At 43.1% G+C, this 17,388-nt stretch overlaps 1 protein-coding gene across 1 annotated transcript in view; it reads left to right on the top strand.

Annotated features, from left to right (window-relative positions):
* The window catches only part of LOC123323178 (ankyrin-3), a 113,578-nt gene that overhangs the window by 15,335 nt on the left and 80,855 nt on the right, over positions 1-17,388 (top strand). Inside the window, exon 7 of the mRNA XM_044916209.1 lies at positions 1,441-1,539. Within this exon, the coding sequence (XP_044772144.1) occupies positions 1,441-1,539 (99 nt within the window). The remainder of the gene's footprint in view (positions 1-1,440; positions 1,540-17,388) is intronic.

Raw genomic sequence — 17,388 nt, 5'->3', positions numbered from 1 at the left:
GGCAGCCAGAGTCCCAGCCGAACGTTGCCATTGCCTTGACATGTATGACCTGAAGGTCTCTGTGAAGGAAATGTGGCATTTGGAACAGGCCATTGTGTAGCCCTCCATTCGGTCTAGCTTTCTTTCTGTGCCTGTTGTGCTCCCACCAGAGCTTCCATCCTCATTACTTAGCTGCCATGAGCTTGCTGCCGTCCATGTCACCGAGAGCGAACTAACCGTTCATTTTTTCCTCTTCTTTGCTTCCAAATGTGTTAACCTAGATGGTGGTGAATAGAACAACAGAGGTATATATATATATATATATATATAAACATATGCATATAATCTCTGTCTGCATCATCATTTTCCCATTACCTAGTGCTGCTGCCTCATTTCTTTCCCTCCTTCTTTGCATCGCCTCTGTAGGCTAGATACCTGCTTTATGTCCCCACCCCCAAAGTAGCATGTGCCAGAGAAGATAGTAGTTTGATTACCAGGGCTTTCTGCAGCTGAACCTGGTGTTGGAAAGGAAGAATGAGGAATCCTTGAGAATGAAGGATGTCGCAATAGAGTTGGGTGAGATGAAGAGTTTTGATGCTTTAGATGCTTATCAGCTCTACCTAAAGCTGCAGACAACCCTGTCATTCTACTCCTCCAGGACTGATTCTTTAGAGTTCTGCATGACACTTAGCCTCAGTGGTGTCAGCAAAATGAAAGTTACCTCTGAATGGTACCAATATTCCCACCCTCCCCACAAGACTCAGTAAGATAGCTAGCATGGCTAAGAAGCTTGCTAACAATCTAGAAATGCATCTAGCTCCTATAAGGTTTCAATCTTTGGGGACTAAGTGAATCGCTGCATGTTTTAGCATTTTTTAAGGAAGTAAAATGACCTTGGTATGACTAAGCTAGAGGAAATGAATAGGCATTTGCTAATAAAGAGACCAGCTTGTGGATTCTTTCTAAAATGCAATCACCCGTTATACAAGACCAATTGTAGTTCTCTCCCCCAAAATTGCTTTTGTCATTAAAATTGGCATTTACTCCATACTGAATATATTAAACAAATTGAATTTCGACAAAGAGTTTCAGTGGACAATTCTATCATTGATAATAAAACAGTGGTATTAATCAAACCTTCTGTAAGCAATAGATTTTTCTTGTCAGCCCTATTTTGATGTTTTGAAACGTTGGCTTCTGTATAGTTCTGCTACCGAGTTACTAAAATTATTCAGTCTGCACCCTTGGTTCCTTCCTGGCTATTCCTCTGCCTATGAGTTGGGCGTTTGTTTGAAACCCTACGAACAATTGGCACTAATTGAAAGAAACCTAGTACAGAATGGAATGTGGACCTCAGCATATTTTGCTTCCTCCCTTTGATTTGGGCAGGGTTATGGTATTAACGTGTCGGACAAGGGTCCAGCAGGAATCAATTGAATGTCTGCTATGTTTTCTTTGCAGAGTGGCTTCACTCCGCTCCACATAGCTGCTCACTATGGAAATATCAACGTAGCCACGTTGCTGTTAAACCGAGCGGCTGCTGTGGACTTCACTGCGAGGGTAAGAGCAGGGCGCTAGGACCCGCCCTGAAAGCATGTGAAAGCCTTCTGAGCCCTCCTTGCCTGACAGGAGGAGGGGGTTGGGACCGCTGACCTCTAGGTCCTACCTACTAGTCAGCGAAAGTTGTGATTTTCGACTTCTCCTACTGCATGTTCTTGCTTTTATACAGGTGTGCCTGTTTCCTAACAGGATAAATAAGCCATGATCATGGGTGGGGGGGGGAGGGGAGGATACATATATACGTGAATGTAGCAGATGCGATTCAAGGAATCACAACTGGAAAGTACAAACCCTTCCCCGGGTAGAAATTTCTGAGACTGTTAGAAATGGGTCAGATGGCACTAAGAGTGCTTTAGCTAGCAGGGTCTTGACCTTGCAGATGAGAAAAGAGTGAAATATCTGGATGAGATCCAAACTTCAGAACCCAAAACACAGAGACCGTCTTTTGCTTTTATCGTCTGTCCCCTACAGACTTTCATAATGAGTCACAAGTTTCCGTACCCCGACTAAGTTCATATTCCTGGAGAAAGGAGTTACAGTATCATGTGTATCCCTCGATAGCAACCCAGCCGTCCAGAGTAGTAGTGTTCTGAGTGTAAACACCAGTCTGGTGCTGGGCCTGATCCTGAGACACCTCATCATTGGAAATAGAAATAGAAAGGAAGGAGGAAGCAGGATAGAGGAGTAGCCTGATAGTGTGGGCTCAGGATTCAGACTCCTTGGGTTCCAATTTTGGCTTTAAATTTTCTTGGGGTCCATCAGTTTCCTCATTGATAAGATGAAACGGTGTGTGAATTATGAAATTGAATAATAACAATAAAATAATATCACCACTCCCTCAGGGGGTGACTGTGGGAATTAGAAGGGCACAGGGCCCGACACGTTGTTGGCAAGTACAGCATCAGCACTGGGATTTCGAGCATAGCATGTGAGGTGGTGTTTTTGCTAGAACCTTACTCGTGGGAGGAAAATGGGGTTAGATGAGATCGGAGAGAGGCCATATAGTAGTACTAGCTTTAGCAACAGCAGTAGAAGTCATACCATCTTTGAGGTCGCTCCTGTGTGGCAGATGCCAGGCTATGCACGTTTATCTCATTTATTCGAATATCAAGAAAAGTGTTATTTATCCATGTTTTAGAGAAGAGGAAACCAAAGCTTAGCAATAAGAAGCGGCTGGTCCAGGATCCCAGAGCCAACAAATTAGGAAAGGCAGGATAGGAAAGCTCCCGGCCACTCCAGCCTTCTGTCTCCCTTACGCCACTCCAGGTGTTCATTTCTCCCTCTCTTCTTATAACTCATCAGTTCTATAAAAATTAGTAAGAACTCAGATTGTACTGATATAAAAGCTATTTCCTGCCCCCTTGTCATCGGCTTGCTGAAAGCCTTGATCGGTTTAAATGACTCAGGAGCGCCCGTCAGCTCCTGGCACTGCAGAGCGTGTTATTCCTGCACGGTGCGTGTTCCTGGCATTCAGTGACATGGCTGACCTGAAGCCTAATTTGACATTTTGAAGGACAAAGTTAAGCACCTCGTGCACAGGGGCACGTCACTGCGAAAACTGAAGTTCTTGTCTTGAAGATGCGTTCTTCTGGTTTTATTTCTGTAATGCACAGTATAATGAAAACCTCATTAAGTCATATCTTCTAATTAGGACATTTGGGAAATTTATGTCAGGGTAGCGTTTGAGGTTTGTCTTTGCGCCATTGTTCAGAAACTTCCTGATGCTGCTGAAAATAAGAAGATTGGGGCAATGTTTAAGGGATCTAAGAGGACAAATTACAGTATTTTCAGACTCCTTCGAGCAATTCCAAACCATCCATTTACATTAAAACAATGAACGTGCTAATTACAAACGAATGCTTATTTATCGATTAAAGATCATTGGAGATCTCAGACCCACCTCGCTGTTAACCTTGCTGTGGGTTAAAATAATCACATTGTGTTTTTGTTTAAAATATGTTAAAATTGAGACTTTTTACGGATTTACAAAAGCGTTTTCTCCTGTCATCCCTAGTTAATGAGGCCTACCAGCACTCTGAGCTGAAGGCTGTGGTGTAATTTGATTGTACTTCGTGGGAGGCCTGCGCGGTCCCTTACACCCCGACACAAGGCTCCCCTCTGCAGCTGGTGATGGATGACTTGCTTTTGGATGTCTGAGAAGAACTAGTCTTTGTAGACAGCTTCAAGAAACCCGTTTTAGGTTCCAAATCTCTAGCAATTCTATTACCTAGTAACGCAGCATCTGCACTTGGGGACCGGGGCCTCTCCCTGCCCAGTTTCACTGGGCAATTTCTGCACCACACGTCCCTCGGGGGTGTGGCTGGAACAGCTTCAGAGAGTAAGATGCCCCAGAACACAGATGGGAACAGATTTTACCTGGTCAGAACAATGAAGGGAGGCTCATTTAGCCCTGCTTGCTAAGAGCTAGCTGCGGATCATAAGCCTCAGGAACCGGGTCTGAGCGAGGCAAGGATTAGGTGGTTACAGGTAAATTAAAAACCAACAGCAGCCCTTGTCTTAGGGGCTGTGGTTTCTGCTCGCTGGCTGCGACAGATCATTGGAGAAAGGCAGATACAGTCTCATAGTTCTCTGTGGGCTGAGGACATGGCCTAGACAATGGCTACCTGTGGGCAGAGAGAGCTGGGGAATAGGAGCAAGGACAGCTCTTCTGGAATCATTTCCTGCATTTGGTAGATATGCACTTCCAAAGCAGATACGAGGCAGAAACAAACATGGTGTCGCTGAAGGGAGTACACAGCAGAACAGATTGCTTTCTGTGCTTCTCTGCAGGGCTAGCTAATTTATGCAGCAGTAAGGCAGATCCTCGCCAATGGCAAATGTGTACCTCTGAGTTGCAATTCCCGTCACCCATTTAGAGCACACTTGCCTGTTTACTGCACCTTCCCTTGATTTTTATGATGATGTCTGTTGTGATTTGTGTATTATAATGTTGCGATGTCTATGGAAGAGACCCCAAATATTTCCTTTTGGATCTTGCATGAAGACCTGGGCAGCCTCCTGGGCCCACTGCAGGGAAGTAGTGGGGTGGCTGCTTCCTGCTGCAGGGCAGCTTTCGCATTCTTCACCCCGTGAACGGAGTCTGCTGACACGGCATCGACATTGTCAGAATGGATGCGTGACCCCCTGCTCTCTTAGCAAATCATTCTAGCTCTCTTGGGGAAGAGGATGTAACTAAGACACACCAGAGCTGCTAGTGATTATCATTCCAGGAAGGAGCATTTTGCACTGGAGTAACTGAAGGCCAAATCAGTATGTGCATGCCTGCAAAGTTCCTTTTATTGACTGAGCTAGATTAATACGCTGGCTCAGAGGTTTTTTTCATCAAATATAATGGGCCACCCAACTTAATCTTCACTCGTGTCATTGACTTTTCTCCTGTAATGATTATCCAACTCCCCATTTGCGGAGATAATTGAATAAAATATCCTTATATAGGTCCTGCCATTTAGTACTTTTTGGTTTTGATCTCTGGGAGGAATTAGGGATTTATGTGTTTGAGTGTTGTACCTCGTTTGTTTCCAAAAGGATTTCAGGTGGTTTGCAGATTAAAGCTGTACAAATTAAGACATCTAAGGATGAAACACAAAAAGCAAATGTTACCAAGCAGCTGGAATGAACCAGTGAATACAACTGGAGAATAAATTTAGGCCGTAAGGGCTTTGATATATGTAGCGGAAAGGGAAGCATGGATGATAATAGTTTTCATTTTTTGACAAAGGAAATCTTACAGTTATCTATAGAGACCATTTTTTGTGTATGTGAAATAACTAAAATATGATTTTTATCATGTGAATTCTTCTATTAAGAACAGTGAGTTTCATAACTGACAATACCTTTAATGACTGTATTTCAAAAGGCTCAATTCCAAGTGCCCCGTCCTGCCTATCTGGTCTGTGAAGGCACCTGGCCCAGGGAGGCTGAGGGACTATGGCCCAGGTGCTTAGCTTGATGATGTTCTAACTGTATCTGATAGAACTGGGCGTGTGTGTCACAGATCACTGACTGGTTCACATGCCCATTGGACTGCCTTTCTCAAATATCAGATGTTTTGAACAAGATTTTGGCAGGTGCCGGGCCATATTCGGAACTTGATTAAGTCGCATGAAAGGTTACTTTATTTTATTTTTTTATTTTTTATTTTTTTAGATTTTATTTATTTTTTTGACAGAGACATAGCGAGAGCAGGAACACAAGCAGGGGGAGTGGGAGAGGGACAAGCAGGGGGAGTGGGAGATGGACAAGCAGGCTTCCCGCGGAGCAGGGAGCCCAATGTGGGGCTTGATCCCAGGACCCTGGGATCATGACCTGAGCCAAAGACAGACGCTTAACGACTGAGCCACCCAGGCGCCCCAAAACGTCAGTCGATTTTTTTTTTTTTAAGATTTTTTTTTAATTTATTTGACAGAGAGAGACAGCGAGAGCAGCAACACAAGCAGGGGGAGTATGGGAGGGAGAAGCAGGCTCCCCACTGAGCAGGGAGCCCGACGCGGGGCTCAATCCCGGGACCCCGGGATCATGACCTGAGCCGAAGGCAGACGCTTAACCACTGAGCCACCCAGGCGCCCAAGGTTACTTTATTTTAGATAGGTGAACCGCTAAACCTGTTGGTGGAAAAATGAAAGTGTCAGACTTAGACTCCGCCCACATAAGAGGTCAACATGATTCAGCATGTGAATGAGCAAAGCAATGTCCATGGATAAACAGAATCTGGAGATTTCCTTTCTCAATTAAATTCAGTCTAGCAAACATTTAAAGAGCTGGAGATTCAGACTTGAGGAACCTATTGCCCTTACTCTACTAACTCGTTTAGGTTCCAAAGTGCTAAACCATACAACATAGTCTCTCTCTTAATTCCCTAAAGCACAACTGAGTCTAGGTTATAATACCAAACATGACTTTTCTAGAAACGTAGAGACTGATGAAGGGGGTTCAGATCAGAGAGGCAAAGCTGAAGGACGGGTTCTGGACAACACTGCCCCCAAAAGTCCATAGGCTATGACCCATTCCCCAGGGTACCTCTGGGTACCACCCTCCTGAACCCCCAGAGGCAGAGTCTATCTTGCTTTCCCCCAGTGGCAACCCCTTTTATCATGTCTCTCCCAGATGGATTCCAGGACCTTAACCTAGTCTCTGGGCCCAGTGACAGAGATAACCCTGTTTTCTCCATACCTGGGCCACCTTAATTCAGTAGCCACCATCTAGTGGGAAGTAGCTTTAATTTAAATTAAATTAAATTCAGAGTTCTATTTCTCATTCTCAATAACCATGTTTCCAGTGCTCAACAGCCACCTGTAGCTAGTGGCTACGCATTAACGCAAAATACCTAACATTTCCATCAGCACAAAAAGTTTAGAACAAAGCTGAGACACCATTAGTCTCAGGTCTTTCTTCCCATCAACATAATAATTATCTCTAAATGTAACTCCCTCCTCCAAGGAAAATGATCCCTTATATAGTTATGCAGAGCAGTTTTACTCCTGATGGACTTGCCCTTTTTTGCTCCAAAGGAATATTTTGCCTTTCTCATCATGTAACTAGAAATCACCACTGCCGCCACCACCACCAAAAATAAAACTGAAATGTTTTTGCAAAAGAGAAATAAAAATTACTAGAAGCTTTAAAGTAGTGATTTCTCCCCAACTCATGCTATGTGAAGTTCAGAAGTATTAGAAATGAGATAAATCGGGGCGCCTGGGTGGCTCAGTCGTTAAGCGTCTGCCTTCAGCTCAGGTCATGATCCCAGGGTCCTGCGATCGAGCCCCACATCGGGCTCCCTGCTCCGCGGGGCACCTGCTTCTCCCTCTCCCACTCTCCCTGCTTATGTTTCCTCTCTCGCTGTGTCTCTCTCTGTCAAATAAATAAATAAAATCTTTAAAAAAAAAAAAGAAATGAGATAAATCTCAAGAGAGGTCTTCAATTGCCGGAGATTTTGCCACATAGTTACCTCACTTCTGAAAAATCTCAGTTTTTTAATCTGTGTGAAGACTGCTTGCATCCTATTCCTCAAAGATGCTTTCTCTGACCCCCCGAAGCAAGCTGCTATGCCTGTCACGTCACTAGGCGTGCCCATCACACTCTGACTCGCTCTCACATGGTAGACATTGCATATTCTTTCATGTATATGGTATTGTGTGTCTGGCACACTCTCCTTGTTAGCTAAGCCCCTTGAGTGCTAAGATGCCTCATTCACCCTCCCTGCTGAGCTCCTCGTCTAGAACCTACTCTTCTCACCTGGGAAGTCTCCTCTTCCCCAGTACTCACCAAGTGCTGAGCGCTGTGATAACCACTTTCACATGAAGTTCTTCTTTTCCATCTTTCAGCGAAGGACTCAGCAACATATTTGCCATGTAGATATTTTTAGGAGAGGTAGACATTTTATTTCAGAGAACCATTCCTCGGTTGTTGTACTATAAGAAGGCAGGACTTTTTTTTTCCTCTCTCCCTCTCCCTCTCTTTTTCTGCCTGACAGCCCTTTATCTGCTTTTGATGAAATGGTACTTTGACATACAGCTGCATCCCATTCAGCCAGAGGGCTACAGTGTGAACGCATGTGGGACCCTGCTTGCTGCAGGATAAGGGCTCAGTAGATGTTCATTTTCTTCCTTTCTTCTGTTGGTGAAATTTGTAGTAATAATGATTTATTAAAATAGTTACAGTTTATTGAGTATTTACTAAGTTTCAGCTTCTTTGTTAAGCACTTGGCATGTCCTGTCTCAACAGTCCTATGTGGGCCGAAGTAGGGGTGCAATGAAATGCAGCTCCCACATCCTTGCACTCGCAAGACTTTGAATTCCTCGAAGGCAGACCTGTGTATTAGTAACCATTTTAGAATCCCTTGGGGATAGTCCAGCACTTAGCACTGGGAAAGACTCAATATATATTTATTGAATTCGAGAGTAAATGAACCTATAACTTGCAGGCGCCCATGTCATTGCTCCCGGGCAGCCAGCCTCTGTGTAAATCCACTTTGCTCAAGCCATAGTCCTCTCCCTAGTCTCCGAACTTCAAACGGAACCTCAGCTGGTGTTAGGGAACTGCTTCCCAAACTGACATCAGCGCATGAAGGGAGATGGGAAATCCACAGGATTCTAATACTGGGATTTTAAGCAAGTACACCAGACCCACAGATTGAATGTCAGGTGCCGAGGGGCAAGTTTTTTTGAGCGGCAGGAGGATTTGTGATTCGACAATGTAGATGACCTTGGAAGACAAGAAGCCTAGAACGAAGGACCATTCACCCATGGCCACTACCAAGCTTTGTTCAATTAAGGGTGTTTGATTAAACAGGGCCTCAGGTTCTGGACTATTAAGTCCCAGTCAAGGCCACCACCAGATGGTGCTAGAAAAGACATCAGCTATTCCTCCACAGAGAAGGGTGCGCAATAAGAATGTGACTCTTGTAATGGTTTTATAAGGATGCAGCACTTCTGAAGACTCTACTTTGGTTTGCGTGGCAGTGCCAGTGAAAATATATTTTTAATATATTTCCCCTGCACTATACAATAAAATACAATAAAGCAAATGAAAGAAAAGAAAAACCACCCATAACCTTCCTATTAACCTTTTTAACATTAAATATCTTTCTTTACAAAGACAAAAGACATGCACACATAAACACATTCAATTCTATTGATACATATCTTCAAAGATAGAGTAACTTAGGTTTATTTCCTAGTACAGGCTCTGCAGCATTAAAGACCAAGACTTTTTAAAAACCACGTTTGGACGGGGACCCTGGGTGGCTCAGTCGTTAAGCGTCTGCCTTCGGCTCAGGTCATGATCTCAGGGTCCTGGGATCGAGCCCCGCATTGGGCTCCCTGCTCAGCAGGGAGCCTGCTTCTCCCTCTCCCACTCCCCCTGCCTGTGTTCCCTCTCTCGCTGTGTCTCTCTCTGTCAAATGAGTAAATAAAATCTTTAAAAAAAAAAAACAAAAAAAACCACGTTTGGAATGAAAATGGAGATGTGGGAGCATTAGCAAAGGAATGTGAGTTATGGGAAAGTAGCCATGCGGCTACTGCATCAACCATGATATCATTGGCAGGAGGACATTGACATTAACACATCAGGAGGAACAAAACCAGTAAACCAAGGGCACAGTGGTGGGAGATACACCTCTTATAGAGAGCTGCTCTTAGCATGCTATGCAATCTCCTTCCTGCCTTTTTCATTTCATTTCCTGAATGCCACATCAAAGGAGAAACTCCTATATAATTAAAAAGTTTTTTTATAAAGATTTTATTTTTAAGTAATCTCTGCACACAACATGGGACTCGAAGTTATAATCCTGAGATCAAGGGTTGCATGCTCTTCCAACTGAGCCTGCCAGGTGGCCCCCCCCCCCCCCCCCCCCCCCCCACCCATATAATTTTTAAAGGACATTTTTCTTTTAAATCCTTAGTACACTGGAGCTTACTGACATCTTGCTGTGTGGAATAGGATCTGTGTTTTTTTCTTCTGACGAGGTGATGTTTCTAGGTTGTAGCAGCATAGGGAAGGAGTCCTCGGATTTGTGTTGGACCCCTGGCTCTCTTTCTGCTGCGTCATCAGTTACTGATGTGGTCCAGGGCAAGTCTCCACATCATGGGGCCTGCAGCTTTCCTAACAGCCCGATGAGAGAGACAGCAGTCAGTCACAAGCTTTTCCCCTCTGCCTTAACTCATAAAATGGGTCCAATAATAGTCCCTCATGCATAACGTCATTGTGACTGAATGAGATAGTCCACATTACTTGCTTAGCACAGTGCTTGACCCACAGCACATGGGCAAGGGCCCCAGCCATGCTTGTGGTGGAGGTGGTTGCTACTGCTTGCATCCCGGAGGAGACCCGTCACTGTAAGACACATTTGCCTGAGAAGCGTGACATTGTCAGTCAAGCAGGTGCATCATGGCAGCTCTCTGGAGGACTTGTAGAGGTAGTTGGAAATGTTGCTTCCCAGAATGTTGGATTTACACTGTTTGCAGTGCTATTTATCAGCATGAGAAGGTAGGCCTTTAAGAAACAATGACTATGACGTTGTTTGAGACAGTAAGACTTCTGATTAAATCATTGACATTGGAAGGTGCATGTTTCTCTTTGCCTCGCTTTTCCTCACTGGCCATGTGCCCTGCTTCCTGCAGTGCTTCTGCCCTAGAATTGTTGCTCTGAGAACATTTTCAAGTGACCCAAATAAATCCTATTTGGAAATTCAGTGAAATAAAGTTCTATTAAGGTAGGAGTTGGCAGAGCTCACTTAATTCATTGGCACTTTAAAAGAGAATTATTCATCAGCTGTAGAATGTTCATTTCCTCTGGTGAGTGCCGACAGCAGCAAAGGGATCATGCGCCCCTCTGCTGAACGTTCAGAACCCTGTCCACACTGTCACTGGAGAGTGCATTTGGAGCAGCTCAGCTGCACCCTCGTCTGCTCCTGAGCCCTGCACATTCTTGCATGCCAAAATCTTTCCCTTCTTCCTCCAGTGGTTTGAAGAATGTGCAGGGTGAAGCGTGAAGGGACACCTAGTGGGAAGAGGTTAGGACTGGGCAGAACCAAAAGGTTGCAATGGGTGAACTTGAGAAACATGAACAGTCACTTACTGGCTCTCTCCCAAGTCAATGCAGGAGGTTCAAGGAGACAAGTTCAGGCAGGAGATGAGCATGCGCTAGCATAGTTGGGAAAAAAATTGAAGAGTAAGTTGTGCTGGAAACAAGGGGATTAGAATCAAGTCCAAGAAATGGAGACTGAGTCCATTTGCCAATGGGAAGTGAGACTGGAAACAGACAAATATTGTTGACCAAAATCACCAGACTGTTCATTAGCTCTCTAGAACTCATTTTTCTACTAGTTGCAAGTTTGTGCCCTTAAGCAACATCTCCTCAATTCCCAGCCTGCCAGCCCCTGGTATCCACCATTCCAGTCTGTGTCTACAAGTCATTGCAGGTCTTTAACTGGAGAAGTGGGATGGTGGCAGTGGTGTTTAAGACGTATTATGACATACATAATGAAGGGGAAATGAAGATACTTGGCTGTGAGCTATGGCATGCTCCAGTCACACAGGGAAAAGAACTGCGCTCAAGGAGAAGCTTGTCCAACCCTTGGTATGATGCTCCTTCCTCCCTGGTTTGATGCTCCTTCCTCGGGGATGATTTCTTTAGAGTCCTACTACATCCACAGTTTCTCAGTAGCAGAAGGGGGATAATCATTCTCCATAGAGGATTTGGGAATTTGCAGAGGCATTTTTGGTTGTCATCGTGGCTGGCCCGTAATGGGACAGGACCAGGATGGCTAACCCGCCTTCCATGTGTGGGACAGACCCATGCAAATAACAGTATCCCAACCAAGATGCCAACAGTGTCCTCTGAGAATGCTGGAACAAACATCTCTTTACAGCTAAGGTAGGGAGGTGGGAAATCCCAGGATGGAGAAAAGGGGCCCTAAAGTTCATCCTTAGAGCACTGAGTTTCCCCCAGTGATGTACCCCAATGGGTGGGGAGGGCAGAAGACCCTAAGTTCCCTTTCAGCTCTTACTACTGAAAGTTTCAAATATGAGGTCGACAAAACTTACACAGAGTTCAAGCTAATTTAGGTAGCGGCTTTCATTTATTACTAGGCATGAGGTACTGTAATAAGGTTCCTATACAGTATTTCATGTATTCCTCTCAGGAATCCTGTGAGGTGTGGGGGTATGATTTCCATTTTACACACGAGGAAGCAAGGAGTGGTATCACTTTTGCAAAACCACACAGCTTTAAGGTGTGGAACTGGGGCTAAGACACAGTAAAGTGAATAAAGTAAAATCAGACTGAAAAATAAATGACACTCAGACTGTGTCGTTCATACCATTCGAACATTGGAGGCAGCGTGTCCGGGCTTCGTACTGAACACAGGACCCACAGGGAAACCAGAACTGACCACAGCCTGTCTTGTACCAGCTGGCGATTCGTTCTCTGCTTGTGCCAGGGTTGCAAAGTGAATTAAATGCCTTTTTTAAGAGGATTTTAAAGGACTTTTAAAAAAAATTACCAGGAAATCCCATTACACACTTAAGAACAGTTAAACCGGAAGATTAGCAAACCTAAAGAGTAACAAATGATCAAATTCATTCTAAAATATAGTGCATTCTCATCCCCCCCCCGCCCATGTTTTATTTATCTCTCTCACTTCTGCGTTTTTGAATCCCTAAAGATCATGGTTTGAAACGAACTCCTGATATTTAGAAACGTAATGGCTTTATGACAAAAAGGTATAATATCCATTTTCTGGTAAGAAGAAATACAAGGCAGGCTTGTCTCTACAAGCAGCGAGTTCCTCTGAGTTTGAAAATTAAAAGCCCCTTTTTCATAGTCTCCAAGTCAGGGCCTTGCAGCCAGTTTCCCCAGCTGGCCAGTGGACCCCCCCTGCCCCCCATTCCCTTAGATTTGGATTCAGTACCTTTGGGGCGGACTTTGTAATCTGTGATTTTAACAAGGTGATTCTTCTGACCAGACACAATTAGAAAACACTCTCTGAGGCCATGCTATGAAAATCTTTATATAAATTGTCCAAAGTTGAGCCACAGAAGTCTTTTTTTAAAAGATTGATTATTTATTTGAGAGAGAGTGTTTGAGGAAGAGGGCAGAGGAGAGGGAGAGGGAGAAACTCAAGCAGACTCTTCACTGAGCGTGGAGCCCCATGTGGGGCTCAACCTCATGACCTGACCCAAAACCAAGAGTTGGGTGCTTGACTGACTACACCACCCAGGCACCCCAAGTCATAGAAGTCTTAATAATTCATTGGCTTATAACAACTATCTTTATAACTCCTTAATAATGTAACCTTGAATTTACATCATATGCACAGTTTACAGAACACTTATGTACAGTGCATCATTTGAGACCACAGAGTAGACATTTTCACAGATGAGCAAACTGAGATCCCAAGAAGTCGTTTGTCCCAGATCCTATGGAAAGTGAAACAGAGTAACAGGGATTTAGATCCAGACCTTCTACCCCATTTTATCATGCCTCATGCATGACCATCAGTGGCGCCCGCGGTGCCCAAATGGCAGCTGAGGGTGTGTGGTATTGGCCGCTGAGTAGCTGAGGTCTTCATGGTCCCTGGAAGAGCAGTACCATCTCCTTAGGACAAGTGCACTGCACACAGGGAAGGCCATTTGCACCAAGACTACTTTTTTTTTTCCCCAAACCATTTTTCTTTAAAAACTTCAAAGACCTTGTTTTCATTTCTTAACTTGTTTGAAACTTGAGCAAGGATCTAATTTATCCACGCAAGGATCTGCTTTGTCCAAAGACCAAACGAGGGCAGGATACTTGAGAAACTAACAATTTCAAGTTAACTGACATCTCAGAAGCCTATATGAGTTACTTTTTGGATGGGAAAGAAAATTATTTAATACAGAAGTGAATCTCATTCCGGATTTATCAGAAATGATATAGGAGTGTGGAAAATGTATCATTGTAAAGCCCCTTAATATTTTTGTTTTTAAGAATTTGGGATGGTGGAACATGAGAAAAAGGGGTGGACTTTTTTATTAAAGCGATAGCATTCATTAGAAACATAACAGGAAATCTAATATCACTAGATTAACTCATTTTAAAGAGTTACAAAATTTCAGAACAACTTTTCTCAATGTATAGAAAACAGTTGATTACTTTGTAATTGAATTTTTAATAGTTCAGTTACTATATGTGTCTCTACTCAGATATTTCAAGCTAGGAGGGGCTTTCTTACTGTAATACAGAGCAGGCTACTTTTGAATGAGCGCTGATAATGACACCTTTAAAAAAAATCTGAAAGCCATGAGTTCTTCTTATTTAAAATGACAGAGCTGGACTAGCTACTCTTTTAGACTCTGCTTATTTTTATTAGCTTTGAGATACGCTCTTTCCTTTTTGGTTGGAAGCTGTATGCCAGCAGCATTTTCAGTATGGAGACAGTGCTACTTGGATTCAGAGCTAGAGCTGATGTTTGCCCAAGTTAAGAAGAGACTCTCCACCTGGAACGGGCAAGCACAGCTTTTTAGAATCAGACAACTGAGGTTAATCCTGGCTCCGGCATTTTCTAGCCATGTGACCTGAGGCCCCTTCCAGCTTCACCTTGCTCACCTGTGAATTTGAGCTAACAGCATCTATTTTATGGATTTTTATGGAGATTAAATGAGATCTATCTCATAGAACCAGCAAAAACAAGAGCCTCATAATTTATAGCTCTTTTTCATTTTAATTACATTTGTCCTGCAAAACAAAGAGTTGCTTGGTCTAAATCAAGAGGTGTCAATTTCTTTAGCAGAGTTCTTTTTTCTAACAAATTCTTATAGGATGAAAAGGCATTCAGTAGTCAAAAACTCCTCATTGTTTATGGAATTATGGAAACTCTGAAATGTATCCTGAAAGATATATTTTAAAGGCACATATTGGGGGAACCTGGGTGGTTCAATCAGTAGAGTGACCGACTCTCGATTTTGGCTCAGGTCGTGATCTCAGGGTCGTGAGATTAAGCCCTGAGTCAGGTTCTGCGCTAAGTGGGGAGTCTGCTGGAGATTCTCTCCCTCTGCCACTCCTCCTGCTCACGCTTTCTCTCTCTCTCAATCTTTAAAAACACACATACATTGAATACCCATTAGCATGACTACTCTCAAGAAAAAAAAAATGGAGAGAGGGAACAAGTGTTGGTGAGCATTTAAACTGGAACCCTTGTACTCTGTTTGTGGGATGAATGTGAAATGGTACAACCACTATGGAAAAGTTTGGAGGTTACTCAAAATGTGAAGTATGGAGTTACCATATGATCCAGCAATTCCATTCCTGGGTATATCTACAAAAACACTGAAAGCAGAGTCTTGAGGATACATTTATACACCCACGCTCATAGCGACATTATTCTCGATATCCACAGGGTGGAAGCGACCCAAGTGTCCATTAAGAGATAAATGAATAATCAAAATGTTAAAGCTAGTGAGAGACCTGGCAGAGCCTTATCTAAATTGTTGATGAGAGACCTGCTATTAATCCAAGTGAAAACTAAGAGTATTCGCAATAAACAGCCTCATTTTATCCTTAAAAGAAAATAAATAAATTCCTTGAGGTTTTTAGAGCAGAACAGATCTAAATACTCAGAGCCTGGCTTCACAGCAGACCTCACACATCCAGGCATCTGCTGCTACTCCCAGGGAGCCCAACACCAGCCAGTGTCTAAGCCAGTGGGAGCTGGTTAGTCTCTGTGGGAAGGGAGTGAGGTGGGAAAGTCAATGGCCTCAGCATTTTCAGCGTCAGTCTTAGCAGGACCTGTGTGGACTTAACCTCCTTATCCAGGAAACCAGCAGCTAGTAAAACTGGAGAAGAGGAAAAGATTTCACCTAAAAAGACCTATTTCATTGCATTAAAGCTTCATGAAGTAGGAGGAGAACGGGCTTTTACTAACACTGGTAGTCATCTTAATAATGATTGCTATAGTATAAAGGAAGTTTGAGTTTATTTTATGTTTTTATTATTAATATTAGAACATTTAAGTTTGAAGTTTTTTTTAAAGAAAAACCCTACTATGTGTCAGACTGGAAAAGCTGAAGTATTAACTTAGATTCCATTGTTTGAAATTCTCCTGGGTATGTCCTTGAAATCTCAAATCCTTATCACTGAAAGCATTATTTGTGTGCTTATATTTTATGTATTTATAAAGGTATTAAAAAATCAGGCATCCTCTTGAAAAGAAATGAGGTACTGATACATACTTCAACATGGATGAACCTTGAAAACATTATACTAAGTGAAAGAAGACAGACACAAAAGGCCGTATGTTGTGTGGTTCCATGTATATGGATTGTCTAGAACAGGCAAATGCATAGGAAGTGGAATAGTGATTGCCAGGGGCTGGGGGATGGACAGAAGAATGGGAAGTAACTGCTTAATGGGATGGGGTTTCTTTGGGGGATGATGAGCTGTTCTAAATAGATACTGATGATGGTTGCACAATTTTGTGAATATACTAAAAACCACTGAACCGTACACTATAAAATGGCCAATTTTATCATATGTAAATTATATCTCAATAAGCCTGTTATAAAAATAAACGACTGGAGAAGACTTGCAGTGGATTTTGGCTCAATAAATCAACAGAAAAGCAATAAAAATCAACAGAAAAAGAACACATTTTAATACTCTCGAGGAAATGAAAGTGAACAGGAATTCAATTCTGTGTTTTTTCTCCATTGTATCAAAATCTATATAACTATAAAATATCACTTACCAAGCATATATTGTTTGGAGATTGGCACATATGACTTTGTGATAGAGGAAAAAACTTTTTCCTCTACCCTCTTAGATTTAGTTCCTGGGGTCTTGCAAATTAAACTAACAAAAGACAGATAAACGAGAGAAAGGCTTATGATGCATACAGAGGCCTTCCTAGAAAAGAAGTGAAGACCCCAAGAGGCAGTTAGACCCCAGGGGCTTATGTATCATTTTAACAAAGGGTGATACATTTGGAGAAGTACAATGACAAAGGGAATTTGGGCTTCCAGAGGCAGTGAATTTGGGAAAGGTGAATATATGGGTGGGGAAACTAATGGATGCTAAGGGTTGTTCAGTTTTGCAGATCCCAGTCTTGCCTTCTCCATTGATGAGAGATTCAGAGATACCTTATTCCTGGCTTGGGAGAGGGAAACACCTTCCCAAAGGGAAATCTGTGCTTTGCTTTTAGACAGAAAGCTCAAAACAGTCTTTATGCCCAAGTGGCATATTGTGGGGTGGCATACTCTGATCTCCTTCAGTCCTCCTCTCAGAGGCTGTAAGACTTTTCAAGAGATAAATATCTATGAGGTGGATGACGAAATCCAGTAGGCCTTGCTTAAATGTCTT

Source organism: Neomonachus schauinslandi, chromosome 6 (genome assembly GCF_002201575.2).
Source record: "Neomonachus schauinslandi chromosome 6, ASM220157v2, whole genome shotgun sequence".
NCBI classification, from domain to species: domain Eukaryota; kingdom Metazoa; phylum Chordata; class Mammalia; order Carnivora; family Phocidae; genus Neomonachus; species Neomonachus schauinslandi.
The sequence above is the reverse complement of the archived record's forward strand: the minus strand, read 5'-3'. Positions and strand labels throughout refer to the sequence as shown.